At 38.7% G+C, this 17,806-nt stretch overlaps 1 protein-coding gene across 1 annotated transcript in view; it reads right to left on the bottom strand.

The window, feature by feature from the left end:
- Positions 1 to 5,830: 5,830 nt before the first annotated feature.
- The window catches only part of NWD1 (NACHT and WD repeat domain containing 1), a 79,266-nt gene continuing 67,290 nt past the window's right edge, over positions 5,831 to 17,806 (bottom strand). The window contains exons 17-18 of the mRNA XM_072601268.1: positions 15,445 to 15,550; positions 5,831 to 7,905 (exon numbers count right to left, since the gene is read on the bottom strand). Of these exons, the coding sequence (XP_072457369.1) occupies positions 7,610 to 7,905; positions 15,445 to 15,550 (402 nt within the window). The 3' untranslated portion in view covers positions 5,831 to 7,609. The remainder of the gene's footprint in view (positions 7,906 to 15,444; positions 15,551 to 17,806) is intronic.

Below are 17,806 nucleotides of genomic sequence, written 5' to 3'. Positions count from 1 at the left end.
ATTAAATGTTAACTTTTTCCCCTGTAGGATTATGCTTGGTTTTATTTGGTAGATTATGCTTGGTTATAATCCTAGATACTTTGTCTTCTGACATATTCTAAGCTCTATGTTTCCATATAGAAAATGGCTGCTAAATCTCATGTGACCCTGACTGTGGCTCCATAGTACTTGAATTCTTTATTTTTAGCTCCTTATAGTATTTTCTTCTTGGCCTGGAAACTCAAAATTTTGTCTATTATATACTTAGTTGTTTTCATTTTGGAATTTTTTTTCAGGAGGTGACTAATGGATTCTTTCAATTTCTACTTTGCCCTCTTATTCTAAGATATCTGAATAGTTTTCTTTCAACATTTCTTGATGATGTCTAGGCCCTTTTTGTTGTTGTTCATGGCTTTTAGGTAGTACAATAATTTTTAAAATGCGTTATTTATTTTTAACATTCTTAAAAATAATTCTGAGTTCTGAATTCTCTCAATCTCTCCCCTATCCATTGAAAAGGCAATCAATATGATAACAATTATTCATGTAAAATTATGCAAAACATAATATTTCCATTTTTGCCATCTTGCAAAAAAAAAGCTAGAAAAATAAAGTGAAGAAATTATATTTCAACCTGTACTCAGAGTTCATTAGTTCTCTCTCTGGAAGGGGATAGCATTTTTCATCATGCATCCTTTGGATTTGCCTTGGATCTTTGTTTTAATCATGTAGCCATGTCCTTCACAGTTGATCATCATTATAACATTATTGTTACAGTGGACAACGTTCTCCTAGTTCTGCTCACTTTACTTTGCATCAATTCGTATAAATCTTCCCAGATTTTTCTGAACCATCCTGCTTGTCATTTCTTATAGCAATACAATTAATATAGACATAGTATTATATATGTATATATATATAATACAATTAGTATTCTGTTACAATCATATACCACAATTTGTTTAGCCCTCCCGTGATTGATAGACATCCCCCAAATTTTCAATTCTTTGCCACTACAAAGAGCTGCTATAAATATTTTTGTACATATAGGTCCTTTTCAGATTTCTTTGACCTCTTTGGATTATAGACCAAGCAGTGGTATTGCTGGGTTAAAAGGTATGGTAGTCCAATAATTCTTAAATTATCTCTTCTGGATCTATTTTCCAGGTCAATTGTTTCTCCAATGAGTTACTTCACACTTTCTTCTCTTTTTTTTCAGTCTTCTTAATTTGCTTTATTATTTCTTGATATTTCCCAAAGTCATTAATTTGCATTTTGTTGACTCTACTTTTCAAGGAATTATTTTCTTCAGTAAGGTTTTATTCCTGTTGTATGAAGCTATTAATTCTTCTTTGGTATCTTTCTTACATACATCTGATTTCTTTTCTTTTTATTCAATCTCTACTTCTCTTATTTGGTTATAAAAATCTTTTGGTTTTCCTCTTTTTTTTTAACTTTTTCTTTAACTCTTCTAAAATTCTTATTGGGCTTATTCCAATCTGCATTTTTCTTTGATGTTTTACTTGTAGACGTTTTCAAATCATTATCTTCTGTGTTTGTATCTTGAGTTTCCCTCTCACCATAGTAGCTCTTTATGGTCAGGTTCTTTTTTGTTGGTATTTGTTTGCTCATTCTTTTTGTTGTTTCTCATTCTTTCGATCTGCTTCTCTTGACTTTGGACTTTGTTAGCATTCTGTTCTAGATATCTGGCCTGACCTTCAGTCCTTCTATATCTTTCTGCTAATTTCTCAGCTCAGACTAGGAGCCTGTAAGCTTTCAGTGCTTCTGAAATGGTGTGATCCAGGTAGATATGTGTTCACTGATCTTCTAGCCCAAACTTTGTAAGTTCTTGACCTAGGTCTGAATTTGCTGACTTGTGTTTCTATAGACTCCTCCTACTCAGTTTGCCCATTGGGAGGTTCTGCAGGTTCAGAGTGACTGAACTGCTGGCTCTCCTTTGGTCGTGGTGTCCTGCCCTGATTATTCCACTACAGTCTTACTTCCTGGGCTAACAGCTAGAACTGAGTTCCTAGGCTCAGAGACATACATCTGCCTTTCTGGAATGTGTTCTGTGCTCAGTACTCAGTGAGGGCCTGCCCAGCTCAACTGTGACTGCTCTTTTTCATCCTCGACCTGTGATCCCGAACAGGGTAATGGGCAACAGAGCTATCAGATGGCAACCTTTTCTGTACCTAGTGATAGTTGAGGGATCACTGTGGTGCTCTGTCTCAGCCCCTTCTCCATCTCTAGGCACTGAAATGCTCCCCACATCTGCCCTGTGTGCTCCTGGCCAGCCCCCACCTCATTGTTGACAAACCTTACCATCTGTCTTCCTAAGCTGTTCTGGGCTAGAAAAATGATTTTTTTCTTGTCTTTCCTGATCAGAATTTGGCTGGTTTCATTTTCTAGGTTGCTGTGCATTATCTTAAATGTTTGTGGTTTCTTCTTGCTATATATTAAAAAAAATTGTAAAAACTAATTGACATTATGTAGTTAAATGGAACTAGGATGCTAGTTACTGGTCCCCAATAGAAGCAGGAAAATACAGCCAGTTAGAGGGTGAAGCCATGGCAGTAGAGAAAAAAATAATACCAACCCTGATAATACCATGGCACCCCAAGGGGGTAATGTCGCTAGCCTGGCTCTAGGAGAAAGAGCCACAACTTACTTGCCACGCTTGAATAGAAGACAATTTCAGGGAGGAATCTTTATTCCCTGAAACTAGTTTTATTAGAGTTTGGCTTTTATGGTAACTAGACTTAGAGGGGGGTAATGTCCTCTTATTTAATCCTTTTTAAAGAAGTATATCTTTGTGAAAATCCTTAGAGGGAGTAGATTAAGAGGAAATAATTGGTTTCAGGAAGATATTTCCTCCCAGTGTGCCCAAGCATTAACGTCACTATTGTTCTGTTGGTAAATGAAAAACCATAAACTTAAATTATGTATTTTTACTTTGCTGTGGAATTTTGTCTTTTGTTTCACAACTTCCAGAAAATGTAATTTAGAAGCTTTTAGGGAGACAATAAGTATTCTGATTAGCAGAAGAAACTCTAAACTTCTCTCTAAGTAGAAATACTTGTATATCAATAAATTGTCTCTGATTAGAAATAGTGATAGGACCGAAATGTTATTAGTTTAGGGACCTCCCAGGTGAAAAAACTACTTGTACCTTCTCTGCTATTTATAGTTTTAGAAAAGTATCTCAAGCAGCAGTTCTCAAAGTGTAGTCTAAGACCCCCCAGAGAATCACTGAGACACTTTTAGGGGGTCCTTGCAGTCAAAACTGTTTCTATCACATTAGATGTCTTTATGTTTAGAGTGTTTTAGTTTTTGATATAGTAAATATAAAAAAAATAACCCATATTAACAGATTTTTTGTGGGAGTCCTCAAGACTTTGAGTGAAAAGGAGTCATGAGATAAAAAAAAATCAAAAATCCCTGTCCTAGAACATTGAAAGGTTGTCAGTCAGTCAGTAAATATCTGTAAAGTGCCTACTGTGTGCAAGGCACTATGCTAAGTACTTAACAAATAGTATTTCATTTAGTTTTCTCAATAACTATGAGACAGGTGCTATTATACCTATTTTACAGATGAGAAAACTGAGGCATATAGAGGTTAAGTGACTTGCCAAGGATCACAAAACTAATAAGTGTCTGAGGCAGGATTTGAATTCAGGTCTTACCGACTCCAAGGCCCACCATTCTATCCACAACACCACCAGCTGCCTCTTGAGAAAGTATCGTATATGTTAAAGTTGAAAGTGACCTCAGAACAGAGAATGTCAAAGCTAAAAGGGATCTCAGATCATAGACTGCAGAGATGTCACTGAACTCAAACTCCGGCAGCTTGGAGCCTTCTACTTTTTCTTGCTACATGGTAGAGCCTGATTTTCTTGTGTATTTGATAATAAAGTAGATGGAAAAATGGCCTACTCTGAGTCAGACAGTCTGTGTTCTAAGCCTTGGCTCTGTCACTAAATCATTGTGTGACCTATAAGTATCTTAACTTCTCTGAATGTTTTCTTCTCTGTAAAATGAGGCTATTGGACTAGTTCATCTCCAAGACCACTTTTTGATTTAATATTGTATATAATTCTATTATAATTACACTGTGGAGCAAAATTCTGCATATACAAGCAACTGTTTTTAACTCATTCCTCCTTCTGGCTGGGGGTCAAGCTAAGCTCAGTCCTTAACTGGGAGCAGAGGAACTGAATGTTTTGTAGCTGTGAGTCTTAAGGAAACACATATCAAATTAATTCCCTGCTTTGTACATTAAATTTATCTCTATGTTATCTACTTCAGTTATCTGCAATTTTTAGTCTTATGTAGCTAAAGAAATTCATTACCCAACGGACAACCTTCTAGTGATGAGCCTCTCTGGATTTTTCCATGCTGGTTTTGAATATCAGACACATAACAGTCGCCAAACTCATACTGAAAGCCCCTCCAGGTAAACAGTTCCTTCTGGATTTTTGAATTCCACCAGCATAGGCTTTGAGAACCTACAGCCAGGAGGGCGAAGTATTGAAAGGAGACTTTAGTGGAGGTTAAACATGATATGACCAAATTTTACTAACTAAAAAGATTTCAGTTTTCTGAAAGATATTTGGAGTTAGAAGAACTGGGATCAAATGCAGTTCTACTGTTGGCAAACCGTGACTTATTCAAGCCACTTTTCCCTATGAGTCTGTTTCCTCAAATACTAATAATAATAGTTTTACCACCTTCTTCACAGGGTTGTTGGATTAAACAAGATAATGTATGTGAAATACTATAGAAAGGCCAGCTCTTATCATTATCTAGCCCTTGTAGATGATGCCTTAAATCCTGAAAGGCAGTGAGATGTTCAGTATATGAAATGCTGAAAGAGCTTCACTCAGAGCCCTCACAGCAGCTCTTGTTGAAAAGCAATGTGGCCTAATTAATAAGGGCTGCAGCTGAAATCAAGAAGACCTGATTGTGAATCTGGCTTCGGAAACTTACTGGACCAATTAACCTCTCTTGGCCTGGATTTCCTCTTCTGTTAAGTGAGATAATAATAGCGCCTTCCTTACAAGGTTGTAAGGATCAAATGGGATAATTTATATAAAGTGCTTTGCCTCACCTCCCTCTCCTAAATCTTCTCTCTCTCCTGGGTTTTCACAACACCATTCTCTCTTGATTTTCCTCCTGCTTGTCATCATCCATGTCATGTCCCCTAATCATTACGCCCTTTATAATCCCCTCTCAGTCAAACTGGCCTGCTAGCTTTTCTCTTCCTTGTATACAGCATTCCACCTTCTGTCCCTGTATCTTTACACAGGCTGTCCTCAGTGCCTCTAGAATACATTCCCTCCTTCTGCCTGCTGGAATCCCTAGCTTCCTTCAAGGCTCAGTTCAGGTGCTACCTCCTACCTGCAACATTTTTTGATCCCTCTGTATGCTAGTACATTTCCTCCAGAAATTACTTTGTCTAGATGTTGTGTTTTCTGCCTACTAGGAGGGTAAGAGTTGGGACAACACAAATACAGCTTTGTGCTTGTACCTCTCCATAGTAAAATGTAAGGTCCTTGAGGGAAGGTACGATTTGGTTTTTGTCTTGTATCCCCAACACCTAGCTTAGTCTTCGGTACACAGTAGAAGCTTAATTATTGCTTGTTAAGTTAGAGAAATGTCAACTATTATCATTGTTCTTACAGTTATACATTCTTTTTGGTCCGCTCCACCTGGCGACAGTAGTGCTTAGCCTGGGTTTTCTTAAATTCTCCAGCGCTACTTCTGAATTCCTCAGCTCAGATCTCTCCTATGGTAAGGTGAAGTCATAACCATTCAGGATGCAGGAAACAAAGAAAGCAATACCACTAAAGACTTTGATTTATTTTGTGTTTTAATGCTTAAGATCAAGGTACACTGCTTTAGTATCTTTTGTATTCTTTTTTGGAAAATAAGCAACATCATCATGCTTGGTAATATTTTCTTTCCCAAGTTCTATTTCCAAGTTCTACAGAAAAGGAAGGTTGGTACAGTGAAAGGAACCCTAACTAGACATCTGGAGACACAGGCCCAGCACTGGCTCAGCCATAGACTTGCTGTGTGCCATCAGACAAGCCCCTTCCCCTGAGTCTTGTGTTTTTCGTAGGTAAAGTGAGGATCTGTGAGGTCCCTCCCTCCCTGTTTTTGGTCCATGCATAATTCTGTGAAAACTCTGGAGAAAAAAATTTCCAGAACATCTCTTTGCATAGATAGTCTACTTATCGTGTGTCAGAATTATCAGAGTTTTAGAAAACTGAGGCAGGGGACAGTTAAACTAGAAAATGAAATGTGAGAAAAATGTTCCCTCAAAAACTATAGTTTCCCAGACTGTGATTTTTGAGGAGCCATAGTTGGAGTGATTCCTTTCTTTCTGACCTGTGTTCCTCCTCATACTTCTGAACCCTTCTTATTAGGCCTAAGTTTTGTGGTGCTAACTTGATACTATTCTGGGTTAAGATCGTTTTACAAAAATGTCATGTCAGTAATACCCTTGGAATTCTGTTAGGCAAATACTGCTGCCAGCATCATCTAAGAGGTGAATTGTTAATACTATGGGAATGTAAAAGCTTTTCACATTCCAAAACATTTATTTTAAACTTTAAAATGACACAGTGTTGTTAACCTATGTGATTCTAAAAACTTGTGGAATGTATTCCTTTGTGATGACCTATTATTTTTACCTCTTGGTGACGCATGTAACCAGCAGGACCCAACTCCCTAATTAACACTAATGAAATTTGCTGGAGTAAGACTAGGCAAATTTATGTTAAAATGTGGTCTCTAGAATCATGAGGGAAGCACCTCTAAGCTCTGGATTCTCTTCCCCTTAGCACTAATCCTTGGAAACAAGTAGGGATTTTTTGGAAGGCCATGCCTAAAAATGGAAGCTGGATTCCTAGTGTTTCACTGTTCAGCCCCACAGCAGCAGATGGTATGAAAGCAGGAAGATACTGTGGCAGCTTGTTCGGTCTGGCTCAGAAATCCTGCTGTCTGAAAAACATGCATCTCCAGAAGTGATAACTAGCAAAGGGTTCGTGGTTGGAGGCAGGGGGAAGGGATGAAGGGATAAAATGACTCCTTGTTTTAAGTCAAGGTTAGATAGATTTCAAGCCAGCTTGGGAAAGTAGTGGCCAAGCTAATCAGTTCTGATTAGTAGACTCCTTACTAGAATGGTGTACTGGATTTAGTCAGGATACCTTGGTTCAAATCCCAGTTCTGCCACTTACTACTGGTGTGACCTTAGGCAAGTCACAGCTACTGTTTGGGCCTCATTTTTCCCATCTGTAAAGTAAAGGAATAGGAACTAGATAGCTTTTAAGGCCTTTTCCAGCTTCAAAATCCTACAATTTGAATCCTATCTACTATGGTGACTAAATGGAAGTTATTTTACTTTTATGTTGCCAATACTAGACACAGTGCCTTGTACATAGTAGGTGCTTAATAAATATTTGTTTAGAAAATAAATTAAGAAAAGGTCCAGTGATGATATCCTAGTGGCAGGTCTGAACTGAAATGGATATGATGAGGAAAGAGAATGATTTGAAAAACAAAGGACAATCTCTTCTGGAGTGATGGGATTGCCCTTTGGTTTCTCTTAGTAATATCTCACCTTCTGTCATATGACCACACAGACTTGAGAGATCTTGTTTGTACTGTTTTGCTTTTCTTCCATTTTTTCTGAGTCACTCTGCTGTTTCGTTACCGCCACTAGGATGTCTTCGTGCTTCTTAGTTTTGATAGTACATGCTGCCTTTATGTTCTTGAGGGGGTCGTAAGAGGCACTTATTGGCTGAGGGCAGTGGAAGCGCTCACGGATGAGATAGCCATGTCTTGTTGTTGCAATAAACCCATCCGCTGTAGAAATCATTTTATTTACTGTTGCACTTACAAACTGAACAGCCAACAAGAAACCTGTGGACAAGTTAGGAAGACACAAATGAGGAAATTACAGCCACAAAGAGGAGCTGGGTAGGCAGCACTGTTCCAGGTCTATCTCTCAAGACGGAAGTAGGAACCCACCCTACTTCAACTTCTTTGATTGCTGTCGTTTACGTTGTACCAGAGGCAGCAGTGGTAGTGGACAGAGTGCTGGGCTTAGAGTCAGGAAGACCTTGGTTCAAACCCTTCCTTTGGTGCTCACCAACTGTTGGACTATGACAATTCCATAGGACTTAACAACTAGGTCAGAGATGACAACAATCTATTTTGATGGAAGGACTTCCCACCTTGGGGTTCAAATCAGATTGTTCACATATGCTACCCTTGAGTTAATGATAATTATTTCTCAGGCTCCAGAATCACAGATGTAAATTTATAGTCTTAGAATATCAAAGCTAAAAGTTTCCATAGGAAGGGATTTACAACATAGAATCACAGAATGTCATTGTTGGAAAGGACCACCAGCATTGTCTGGTCCAGCACATACTAGAATAAGAATGTCTTGTACAACATACATAAGTGGCTGTTTATGCTTTGCTCTGTCACTGTCCCAGCAAACTAATTTGGGGACACTTCCTCAGGCTTTGTCATGAAGTATGCAAAACTCCTTCCATTCCGCTTGAAAAGTGAATACTTTATTAACCGTCCAAAGTCTTAGACTCTTAGAATGTCAGAATTAGAAGGGACCTTATAATATAAAGTGTCAAAGTTGAAAGGGTTCATAGTACATGGAATGTTGCATATGAAATTATAAAGTATAGAAAGTTAGGGGAAAAAGGACTTTAGAACATAGAATGTCAGAGGGAACAGAATCTTATAAAGCATCTGTTATAATCTCCTCAGATTTCAAAGAACTGAAGTCCCGTAAGGAGGAGGGATTTGCACAAGGTTGGGTACATATGTTTTGAAAACTTGTCCAATTTACATCACACGGATATTCAAATATGGTCATAGTAGGCATTCAATAAATGTTTGTTGAATGAATGAGCAGTTATTATAGCTCAATACTCTACTGAAAGAACCATTTGTTCATTGGATTGACTGTGGTAGGATTTGTGAATCCTCTCACCAGATCTCATTCAACACTCTTCCCAATTGCAAAGCACTGTCTGACATAGGCTTGTTATATCTAAGGGGAGGTTATTAAGATGATTAAAATGGAGAATATTACCAACATGCCTCTGCTCTCCCAGAGTTTCCCTCACACTAGTCCCAGGGAGAGAAAAAGAATAGAGGTCCCAAACTTGAAGCCTTTTCCTTTCCTTGCCACAGGAGCACAATAGACAATGAGACTTAAGGCTCAAATCCATGGTGCTGAAGATTTGGCCCATTACTATGTAAATAAAAAATCCCAACCGGCTGCCAAGTAGCCAGAATTTATTTAGCCATTGTGATATTCCAATACATTCTAAAATTTTACATGCTCATAACCACAGGCACTGAGCATTTTGCAATAAAACCTTTACCAAGTACATTTCTCACTAGAACCTAGTGAAAAATGTTATTATTGAAATTCTCTCTACAACCTGTGTGGAACCATTTCTCTGACCTCTAATGTCTCTAAACCAATATCAGTGAGTTTTCAAAGAGCCTTTTCCATGTCTGGAAGAGGTTCTTTGAAGGTACAGTATAAAATGTTAGCACTAAAAGAGGAATAGATTCTTACTTTTAAAGTAAAGGGAAGGAGAGGCCAAAATGAGGATAGTTTCACAGGATCATTTACCCTAACAGCACAGCTACACTGCCTGTCAGAGATGTCATAGGCAAATTTCTGTGTTAAGTGAGGGCTTAAACCAGACTGGAACAAAAATATCAAAATTGTAGGTGACACAAAGGATGACAAAACTGGAATCCAAAATTTGACAGGCTGGAATCATCCAACAAACATGCACTACCATGTAGGGTAGGCACTAGAGATACAAAAATATATATGAAATTATTCCTGCCAAAAAGGAGCTCACAGTCTTCCAGAGCAGGAGTTTTTAACTGTGTCTGTGCGTATATGTGTTTGACGGATCCCTTTGGTAGTCAGTCTGGTAAATCTAATGGATTCTTCAGAATTGTGTTTTAAAATGTATAAAATTAAATACATAGGATTACACAAAGGAAACCAATTATATTGAAACATAGTTATCAAAATATTTTTAAACAATTTTATATACTCCAGATTAACAGCCCCTGTATTAGGAGGATATAACATGGATACAGATAAGTAAATACAAAACAATTTTCGAAAGCACCAACAATGGCGGGGAGAGGAGTTACATCAATCAATCAGTAAACATTTATTAAGCACCTAATATGTGCCAGGTGTTGTGCTAAGCCTTGAGGATACAAAAAGAGGCAAAAGACAGTCCCTGCCCTCAAGGAGTTTACCATCAAATGGAGAAGACAACATGCAAACACTATCTACAAAGCAAGCTATATACAGGATATATTATTAAGAGAGGTTGGGAAAGACTTCCTGTGCAAGGTAGAATTTTAGTTGGGACTTCAAGGCAGCCAGGTTGATCAACAGTCAAAGCAGAGTAGAGAAAGTGTTCCAAGTATGGGGGATAGCCAGAGAGAATGCCCAGAACCAAGAGATGGAGAATCTTGTTCATGGAACAGCTAAGAGGGCAGGGTCACTGGATCAAAGAATGAGTTCTGAGAAGGTATAAAAGGACTTGAAAGGGAGGGGGCTATATTATGAAGGCTTTGGATGCCAAACAGCATTAGGTATTTGTTTCTGGAGGCAATAGAAAGCCACCGGAGTTTTCTGAGTAGGGAAGGGAAGGACAGTGGAAGGGTAGAAGGACATCAGGGTAGATCCTGAAAGGATTTCATGTAGGAGGTGACCCCTGAACTAAACCTTGAAGGAAGCTAGGGATTCCAAGAAGCAATATAAGGATGATTGAATTTTGTTTCCACAGAAATTATGTGAAACCTAAGAAGTCCTACTGATGGCAAACTGATGTAGTGGATGGGCAGTGGGGGATGTTGGCTGCCTGTTAATCAGCATATCTAAAAGGAGATTCCTTTTGTTCTGAAAAGGCCTTTTCCCTGTGTATTAAAAGAATTTCCAGACCGGGTGTGGCTCACCAAGGATGAAGTCCATTTAATCCAGCTGCTGTCTTAGATAATGGGACTTTTTCTTATGGATATCCTGGACAGGATCTTTAACTCACACTTTTGTCAACCCTCTTAGCAATTGAGAAAATTCCTTTCCCACACACTATGGATGATGCAGACAAACTGGGTTGAGACTAAAAGCCATTTTATGGATTGGCATTTCCTTTATTAAATAATCACAGGCGCTGAGCATTTTGCAATAAAACCTTTACCAAGCACATTTCTCACTAGAACCCAGTGAAAAATGTTGTTCTTGAAGTCCACTCTACAACCTGTGTGAAACCATTTCTCTGGCCTCTAATGTCTCTAAACTAAGATCAGTGAGCTTTCAAAGAGCCTTTTCTAAAGAAAAGGAGGATGAAAGAGGGAAGGGGGAATTGAAGTGTGGAAATGAGAGATGTAAGCAAGGGTGTACAGCTACATGGGGATGAAGTTTAGGTGTTTTCACGTAGGCTGTGACCCTGAAATGCCTGATCAATGGGATCCAAGAGGAAAATGCAAATCAGGATAGAAATCATAAAAGGGTTTTGTAATTGTTTTAAAGTGTGCCTGCGCCTACTAGGTTACCCTTTTTCACAAGGGGGTAAAGGCCAGGTCACCCATCTGAAATGACATGAAAATCTTTTCTTCTAAATTCACTAGGCCAAGTGGAATTCTTGGTAAGATGATTATTTCTCAGCAAAACTGAGTAGGATATTATATGAAGAAAAAAGTGAGGGGATAGTATATACAAAGGCACAGAAATAAGAGATAGCATGTTTGAGTATGGAGATGGCTAGTAGGCTAGATCGACTAAAATGATAAAACTTAATACAGACAAACAAAGCCTTACACTTGGATTAAACCAATCAACTATACAAATGCAGAATATGAGAGACGTGTTTAGAAAACAGTTTATATGAAAAATTCTGGGGGTGTCAGTGGAGTAGAAGCTTAATGTGAACCCGCCATATGACATCATAACCAAGAGGGCTCTTGTGATCAGACTAAGATCACATTTACAGAAGTCTGACTAGGGGTTTTCTCCCAAGGATAATTTCAGCTTCTCCTTCTCACAGTGCCTAGGTCAATACTAAACTCACTGAAAAATCTGAATGACCTAGAGATGGCAGCAACAGTAATGGGAAGATAGTACAAATGGATTGCATAAGTCTCAAAAGAGGAAAAGTTGTTGAGGAATAGTACTGGAACAGTTGTCTCCCTTACTTCTCCTGTAGCTAGATAGCATAGTAGATAGCCTGCAGCATTTGAAAGCAAGAAAGCACTGATTGTGAATCCTTTCTCAAGTGCTTACTACCTTTAAGACCATGGGCAAATCACTTAACCTTTGTCAATATCAATTTCCTCATCTGTAAAATGAGTACACCTCATGTCACTGATAGGATTAAGTAAGATTTTATATTGTTCTCATTGTTCAGTGGTTCAAGTCATTTCTGACTGGGGTTCTCTTGTCAAAGATACTGGAGTGGTTTACCATTTCCTCTTCCAGTGTGTCCACATTTTACAAATGAGGAACTGACACAAATACAAGTCAAATGACTTGTCCAGGGTCACACTGCTAGTAGGTGTGTGAGGCCAGTTTTGAACTCAGATCTTCCAGATTCCAGGTCCAGTGCTCGATTTACTGAACAGCCTAAATGCCCAAGATTATATATATGTACATATATATCTTTACAAATTTTAAATCACCATATAAATGTAGGCTATTCTCATTACTAAAATATTTGTATTTTAGATTCTACAGAGTGGTTGAAGCAATGATACCTTTACCTTTGTCAAAATGTTTTTCACTGGGAGACAATTCTAGAGGTTGAGAAAAGAAAGCAATTTATTTGGGAGTCTTAGCCAATTTGCATATGGGTTCTTCAAAAGATCTGTGATTTCATTGATATGAGTGTGCCCTCTAGCAATATAGAATACAACCACTACATGCCTTAGTAGCCCACCTTAATGAGTTGCTGTGGTGAAACGCACTACCTGGGAGCATCCATCCTTCTAAATGTGATCCTTTTCAAAGTAAGGTAATCATTAGACATATGGGCCAATTGCCAGATCTCGTCCCAAAGCCTTTTTAATTTGGTAAGGATCTGCCGGGGCCTTCATTTCCTTGGCCTACCCCCTGAAATATGAGGGATTAGAGCTGGACTATAGTGAAAGATGCATTATATCTCCACTTAATTTCTTCTTCACAGATGCACCAACTCTCTGTGTTGTTATATTTAGCTAAATACGTAGTCTAGCTGTGTTTAACAATATTAATAGCTAGCATTTATATAGCTTTTTAGAGTTTACAAAGAGCTTTACGTATATTATCTTATTTGATTCTCACCACAGCCCTGGGAGACAGGTGCAGTTATTATCCCTAATTTCACAGATGAAGAAACTGAGGCACAAAGAGTTTAAAAGACTTGCCTAGGGTCACACAGCTAGTAATAATAGCTAACATTTATATAGTTCTAACTTTGCGACAGGCACTGTTACAGTTATCATCTAATTAATCTAACTGATCCTCACAACTACCCGGAGAAATAGATGCTCTTATTATTTTCATTTTACAGATGAGGAAACTGAGGCAAAGAGCAGTTAAGCTACTTGCCCAGGGTCTCATAGCTAGTCTCATAGCCTGATCCCAGGCCAGTGCTCTATCCACTCTGCTACCCAGCTGTTTCATGATATTTAGTCATCTGAACCTGTTTGCTTTACAAGTAAAATCATTCGACTTCCAGGAGCCAAGATGGTGGAGGAAGCAGTAAGTCTCTCTCACTCTCCCTTACTGCCCCTGAAAAACCCAGAAAATACCACCCCAGGAAAAATCCTGGAGCAGTGGAGCCAGCAGAAAGATGGGGTGCAGTTTTTTAGCTTGTGTGGTTAGGGGAATTAACGGGAAAGGTCCCTCTTGCTGTGGCAGAAGGGGACCAGTATAGTTCAGGAGACATCCTGGCAAGCCCCACCTCAGCAGACCAGCGAGAGATCCTGAGCCCCAGGGTAGTGGAGCAGTCAAGCACCAACACCAGGACTCCCTGTGTGCGTTTGCACAGACAAGTGAATTAGCAGACACCCCCATACAGAACCACCACTTGTATGGCGAATGGGTGTCCACTAGCGGCTAGGCCTATCCGTGTTCTAGCGTAGTACCCACCAAGGTATACCAGACCACCTCATTCCCTTACCTCACCCCCAGAGCTTCAGTGTAACCCAAGGAATATGCAGTAAAACCCCACTTGGCATCAGCACTCACCAGCTGCTACCTCCAGCTTCAGTTCAGCATCAGGTAAGCTACAGCCTCCAGCTGCCAAAACCTGAGGCCCCAGCACACAAAGCCAGTAACCAAACCTCTAGCCTCCAGAACAAGAAGTGTGGGATAGTGCCCCCTGTGCCCCAGAAGCAGAGATCAACTTTAAAAGCCAGGAAAAAGGCAAACACCATGAGCAAGAAGCAGAGATCAACTTTAAAAGCCAAGAAAAAGGCAAACACCATAAGCAAGAAGCAACATAGAAAAACAAAAAACCATAGATTCTTATTATGGAGACAGGGAAAATCAAAACACAAATTCAGAAGAGGACAGTATTGACACTATGCCCACATCTGAAACCTCAAAGGGGAATAAGAACTGGTCTCAAACCCAAAAAGCCTTCTTGGAAGAGCTCAAGAAGGATTTTTAAAGTCAAATTACAGAGGTACAAGGAAAACTGAGCAATTCCTTTAAAAATATAATTGACAAAATGGAAAAAAGACAGCTCCTTAAAAAGTAGAATGGCCAAATGGAAAAGGAGGTACAAAAGCTAACTGAAGAAACCAATTCGTTAAAAACAAAACCATTCTTCACCCAGAGATTCCAGTGTTAGGCATATCCCCCAAAGAGATCAAAGGCAGAAAGATCCTATTTGTAGCAAAGAAGTGGAAATAAAATTGGCATCCATCAATTGGGGAATAGTGAAACAAATTGTGGTACATAAAAGCAATGGAATATTATTGCACCAGATGAAACAATGAGCATGAGAAATATGGGAAGAAATTCACATAATGACGCAAAGTAAGTAGAACCAGAAAAACAACATATAATGACCACAACAATAGAAACAATAAATAAAATTAAACCAAATGCTTTATAATTATAATGACCAAACTTGGCCTTAGAAAAGGGATGAGAAAATTCATTTCCTTCCTATTGGAGAGCTGAGGGACCATGGGTATGAAATGTTGCACATGCTGTCAGATTTGCTTAATGTGTCAGGTGATTTAGCTGAACTTTTTTCCTTTTTAATCTTTGTTGGGAAGGAAGGCTTTCTGTGGAAGGGGAGGGAGGGGAGAGGGCTATGTTTGGAAACAAGTGTGGTGTAAAAACAAAAGGTATAAATAAAACTTTCTAAAATATTTTTTAAAATACATGATATAACTCACCATCAGAAACATTCCAGACTAGAATGGACTGATCCTTTAACCCACTGTACACATACTTATCATCGTTGGAGAAACAGACACATTGAATTCCTTGGTAGAAGGCACTCTGGTAAAAATTAACAATGAGATTTTGGTTATGCCTTAAAAGAAACCAAAATGAAAATGATACTTAGAAATCCAGCCCTGAAACATTTAAACAGTGACACAGTCTTGGCAAAGTTTGGGATAGAGCACTCAGTCCCACTGAGAAGAAGAATAGTTCCTGTTTATACAGCACTTTAAGGTTAACAAAAACTTTTCTCACAACAATCCTAAGATTGTACCACTATTATTTTCCCATTTTATAAGTAAAGAAATTGAGTCACGGAAGGGATAGGTGACTTTCCAAAGGTCAGATATTTGGTTAACATTAGAATTTTAATCTAGGCCTCCAGTGCTCCTTCCATTGACCATGTTGCCTCTCAAGGGAAGAAACCCTCCTATCTGTCTGTGAGTTATTATAGCACACTGGTAGATACATAGCGTTGTTATTATTCAGTCATTTTCAGTTGTGTCTGATTCTTCATGACCACTTTTGGCAAAGATACTGGCGTGGCTTACCATTTCCTTCTCCAGTTCATTTTAGAGATGAGGAAACTGAGACAGACAGGGATATGAGACTTGTTCAGATAGCTAATGTTTGAGGTCAGATTTGAACTCAGGAAGATGAGCCTTCCTCCAGGGCCAGCACTCTTCCACCTAGTGGCCCAAATACATAGTAGTCCTTACTTAAATACATAATAATTGACTTCCAGGTATGGGGAACCAGTCTCAAGGCTGCAGGTTCCCCACCCCTGATAGACTACAAGGTGTTTAAGATACTTAGGGATGTTTTGAGTTAAGTAAATAGTATATCTTTCAAGCCAGTAAATGTAGGTGAAGGATTAGTAGCATCCCCCTTTGTTCTTCAGTCTTTTTTGTTTGCAGATAGGGATCTATATAACTATAAATTCATTACAATATAATTACTCTAAATCTGCATCACTTTATTAAGTGTTACCACAGTCAGGGAGGCAAGGCAGTTGAGACATGGGAGTCAGAAAGCTGCTTTTGCTGACCATAGTACTGATGAGTACACCACCTCTCTCCCATTCTAAAAACTATCTGCTGGCAGCATAAAATACCAGGTAGAGCCAATACTCTAGGATGGTTCACCTAGGCTGGTCTGACATACTACGGTTGCAGTGCTGAATGAGGTAATGAGGAAGATGATCAGGGCTTTGCACCCAGTGATCAAAATATAGAAATCTCTGACAAATTACGGTCCTTTAACAAAATAAAAATATTACTTTCAGTTCTTATCAACTTCCTTACACTTCCCATTTTAAGTGACTCAGCCCTAAGTGAGTTCCATCCTTGTTTGCTCCCCAACTAAATTTACCTTTAAAATTGATTTGAGGATGTTTTTCCATTTCTCTGGGCACCAAGATTGCTAGTAATGGATCTGATAACTGTTAAAGGAGAGGGGAGTGCATTACCTCAATCTGCTGTCTAGCAGAGCATTTTAAGTCAACTTCAGTGATTTTCTCTGTGTTCTCCTACGTTTTTGTCTTAGGGATAAATAAGCCTTGTGGAGCAGGCCATGCCGTAACCTGCCCACAATCATGAGCACAAAGAACTATAATGATAGTGACTGCATCACAAGATTAGAAATAGCTACTTTCTTGACCTTCACTATTCTTTCAGAGTTGAAAAGCAATATAAGACTCTATAGTAAGAGAGCGCCTAGCTACCTTTATAACTTCAAGTCGCCATGTTCTGATTAACTGAATTTCAAAGTACTGGAAAAAACTAACATATATTACTGCTTGTGATCTTTGAAAGTCACGAAGGATGGGGGATGTGCCACACTGACTGGTAAAGAAGAAATGTTATTTCAGTTTTCATAAATGAGAAAAGAATGACATCTGCAAACTATGGGCCTATAAACTTGATTCCTGGCAAAATATGGCCTTAAAAAGTATGGTTAGATGGAAGGAAAAATCCTAAAGAATTAGTATGACTCATCAAGAACAAGTTATACCAGACTAACCTCATTTCTAATTTTGACTGGATAACTAAAGTTTAGATCAGGCAAGTGCTATAAATATAGTTTATCAAGATTTTGGTAAAGCATTTGACAACATATCTTATGCTGCCCTTCAAAAAAGAGTGGAGAGATATGGGCTATATAATACTGTAGGTATTACTCAGAACTGATTGAAATCAGACCAAAGAGGTCATAAAGGGTTTGATGTTATTTTGGAAGGAAGTCTCTGGTGGATTGCCCAAGGGTCTATGCTTGGTACTGTGGTTTGTTTTTTTCTTTTTTAGTCAATGACCT

Source organism: Notamacropus eugenii, chromosome 4 (genome assembly GCF_028372415.1).
Source record: "Notamacropus eugenii isolate mMacEug1 chromosome 4, mMacEug1.pri_v2, whole genome shotgun sequence".
Lineage (NCBI taxonomy): Eukaryota > Metazoa > Chordata > Mammalia > Diprotodontia > Macropodidae > Notamacropus > Notamacropus eugenii.
The sequence above is the reverse complement of the archived record's forward strand: the minus strand, read 5'-3'. Positions and strand labels throughout refer to the sequence as shown.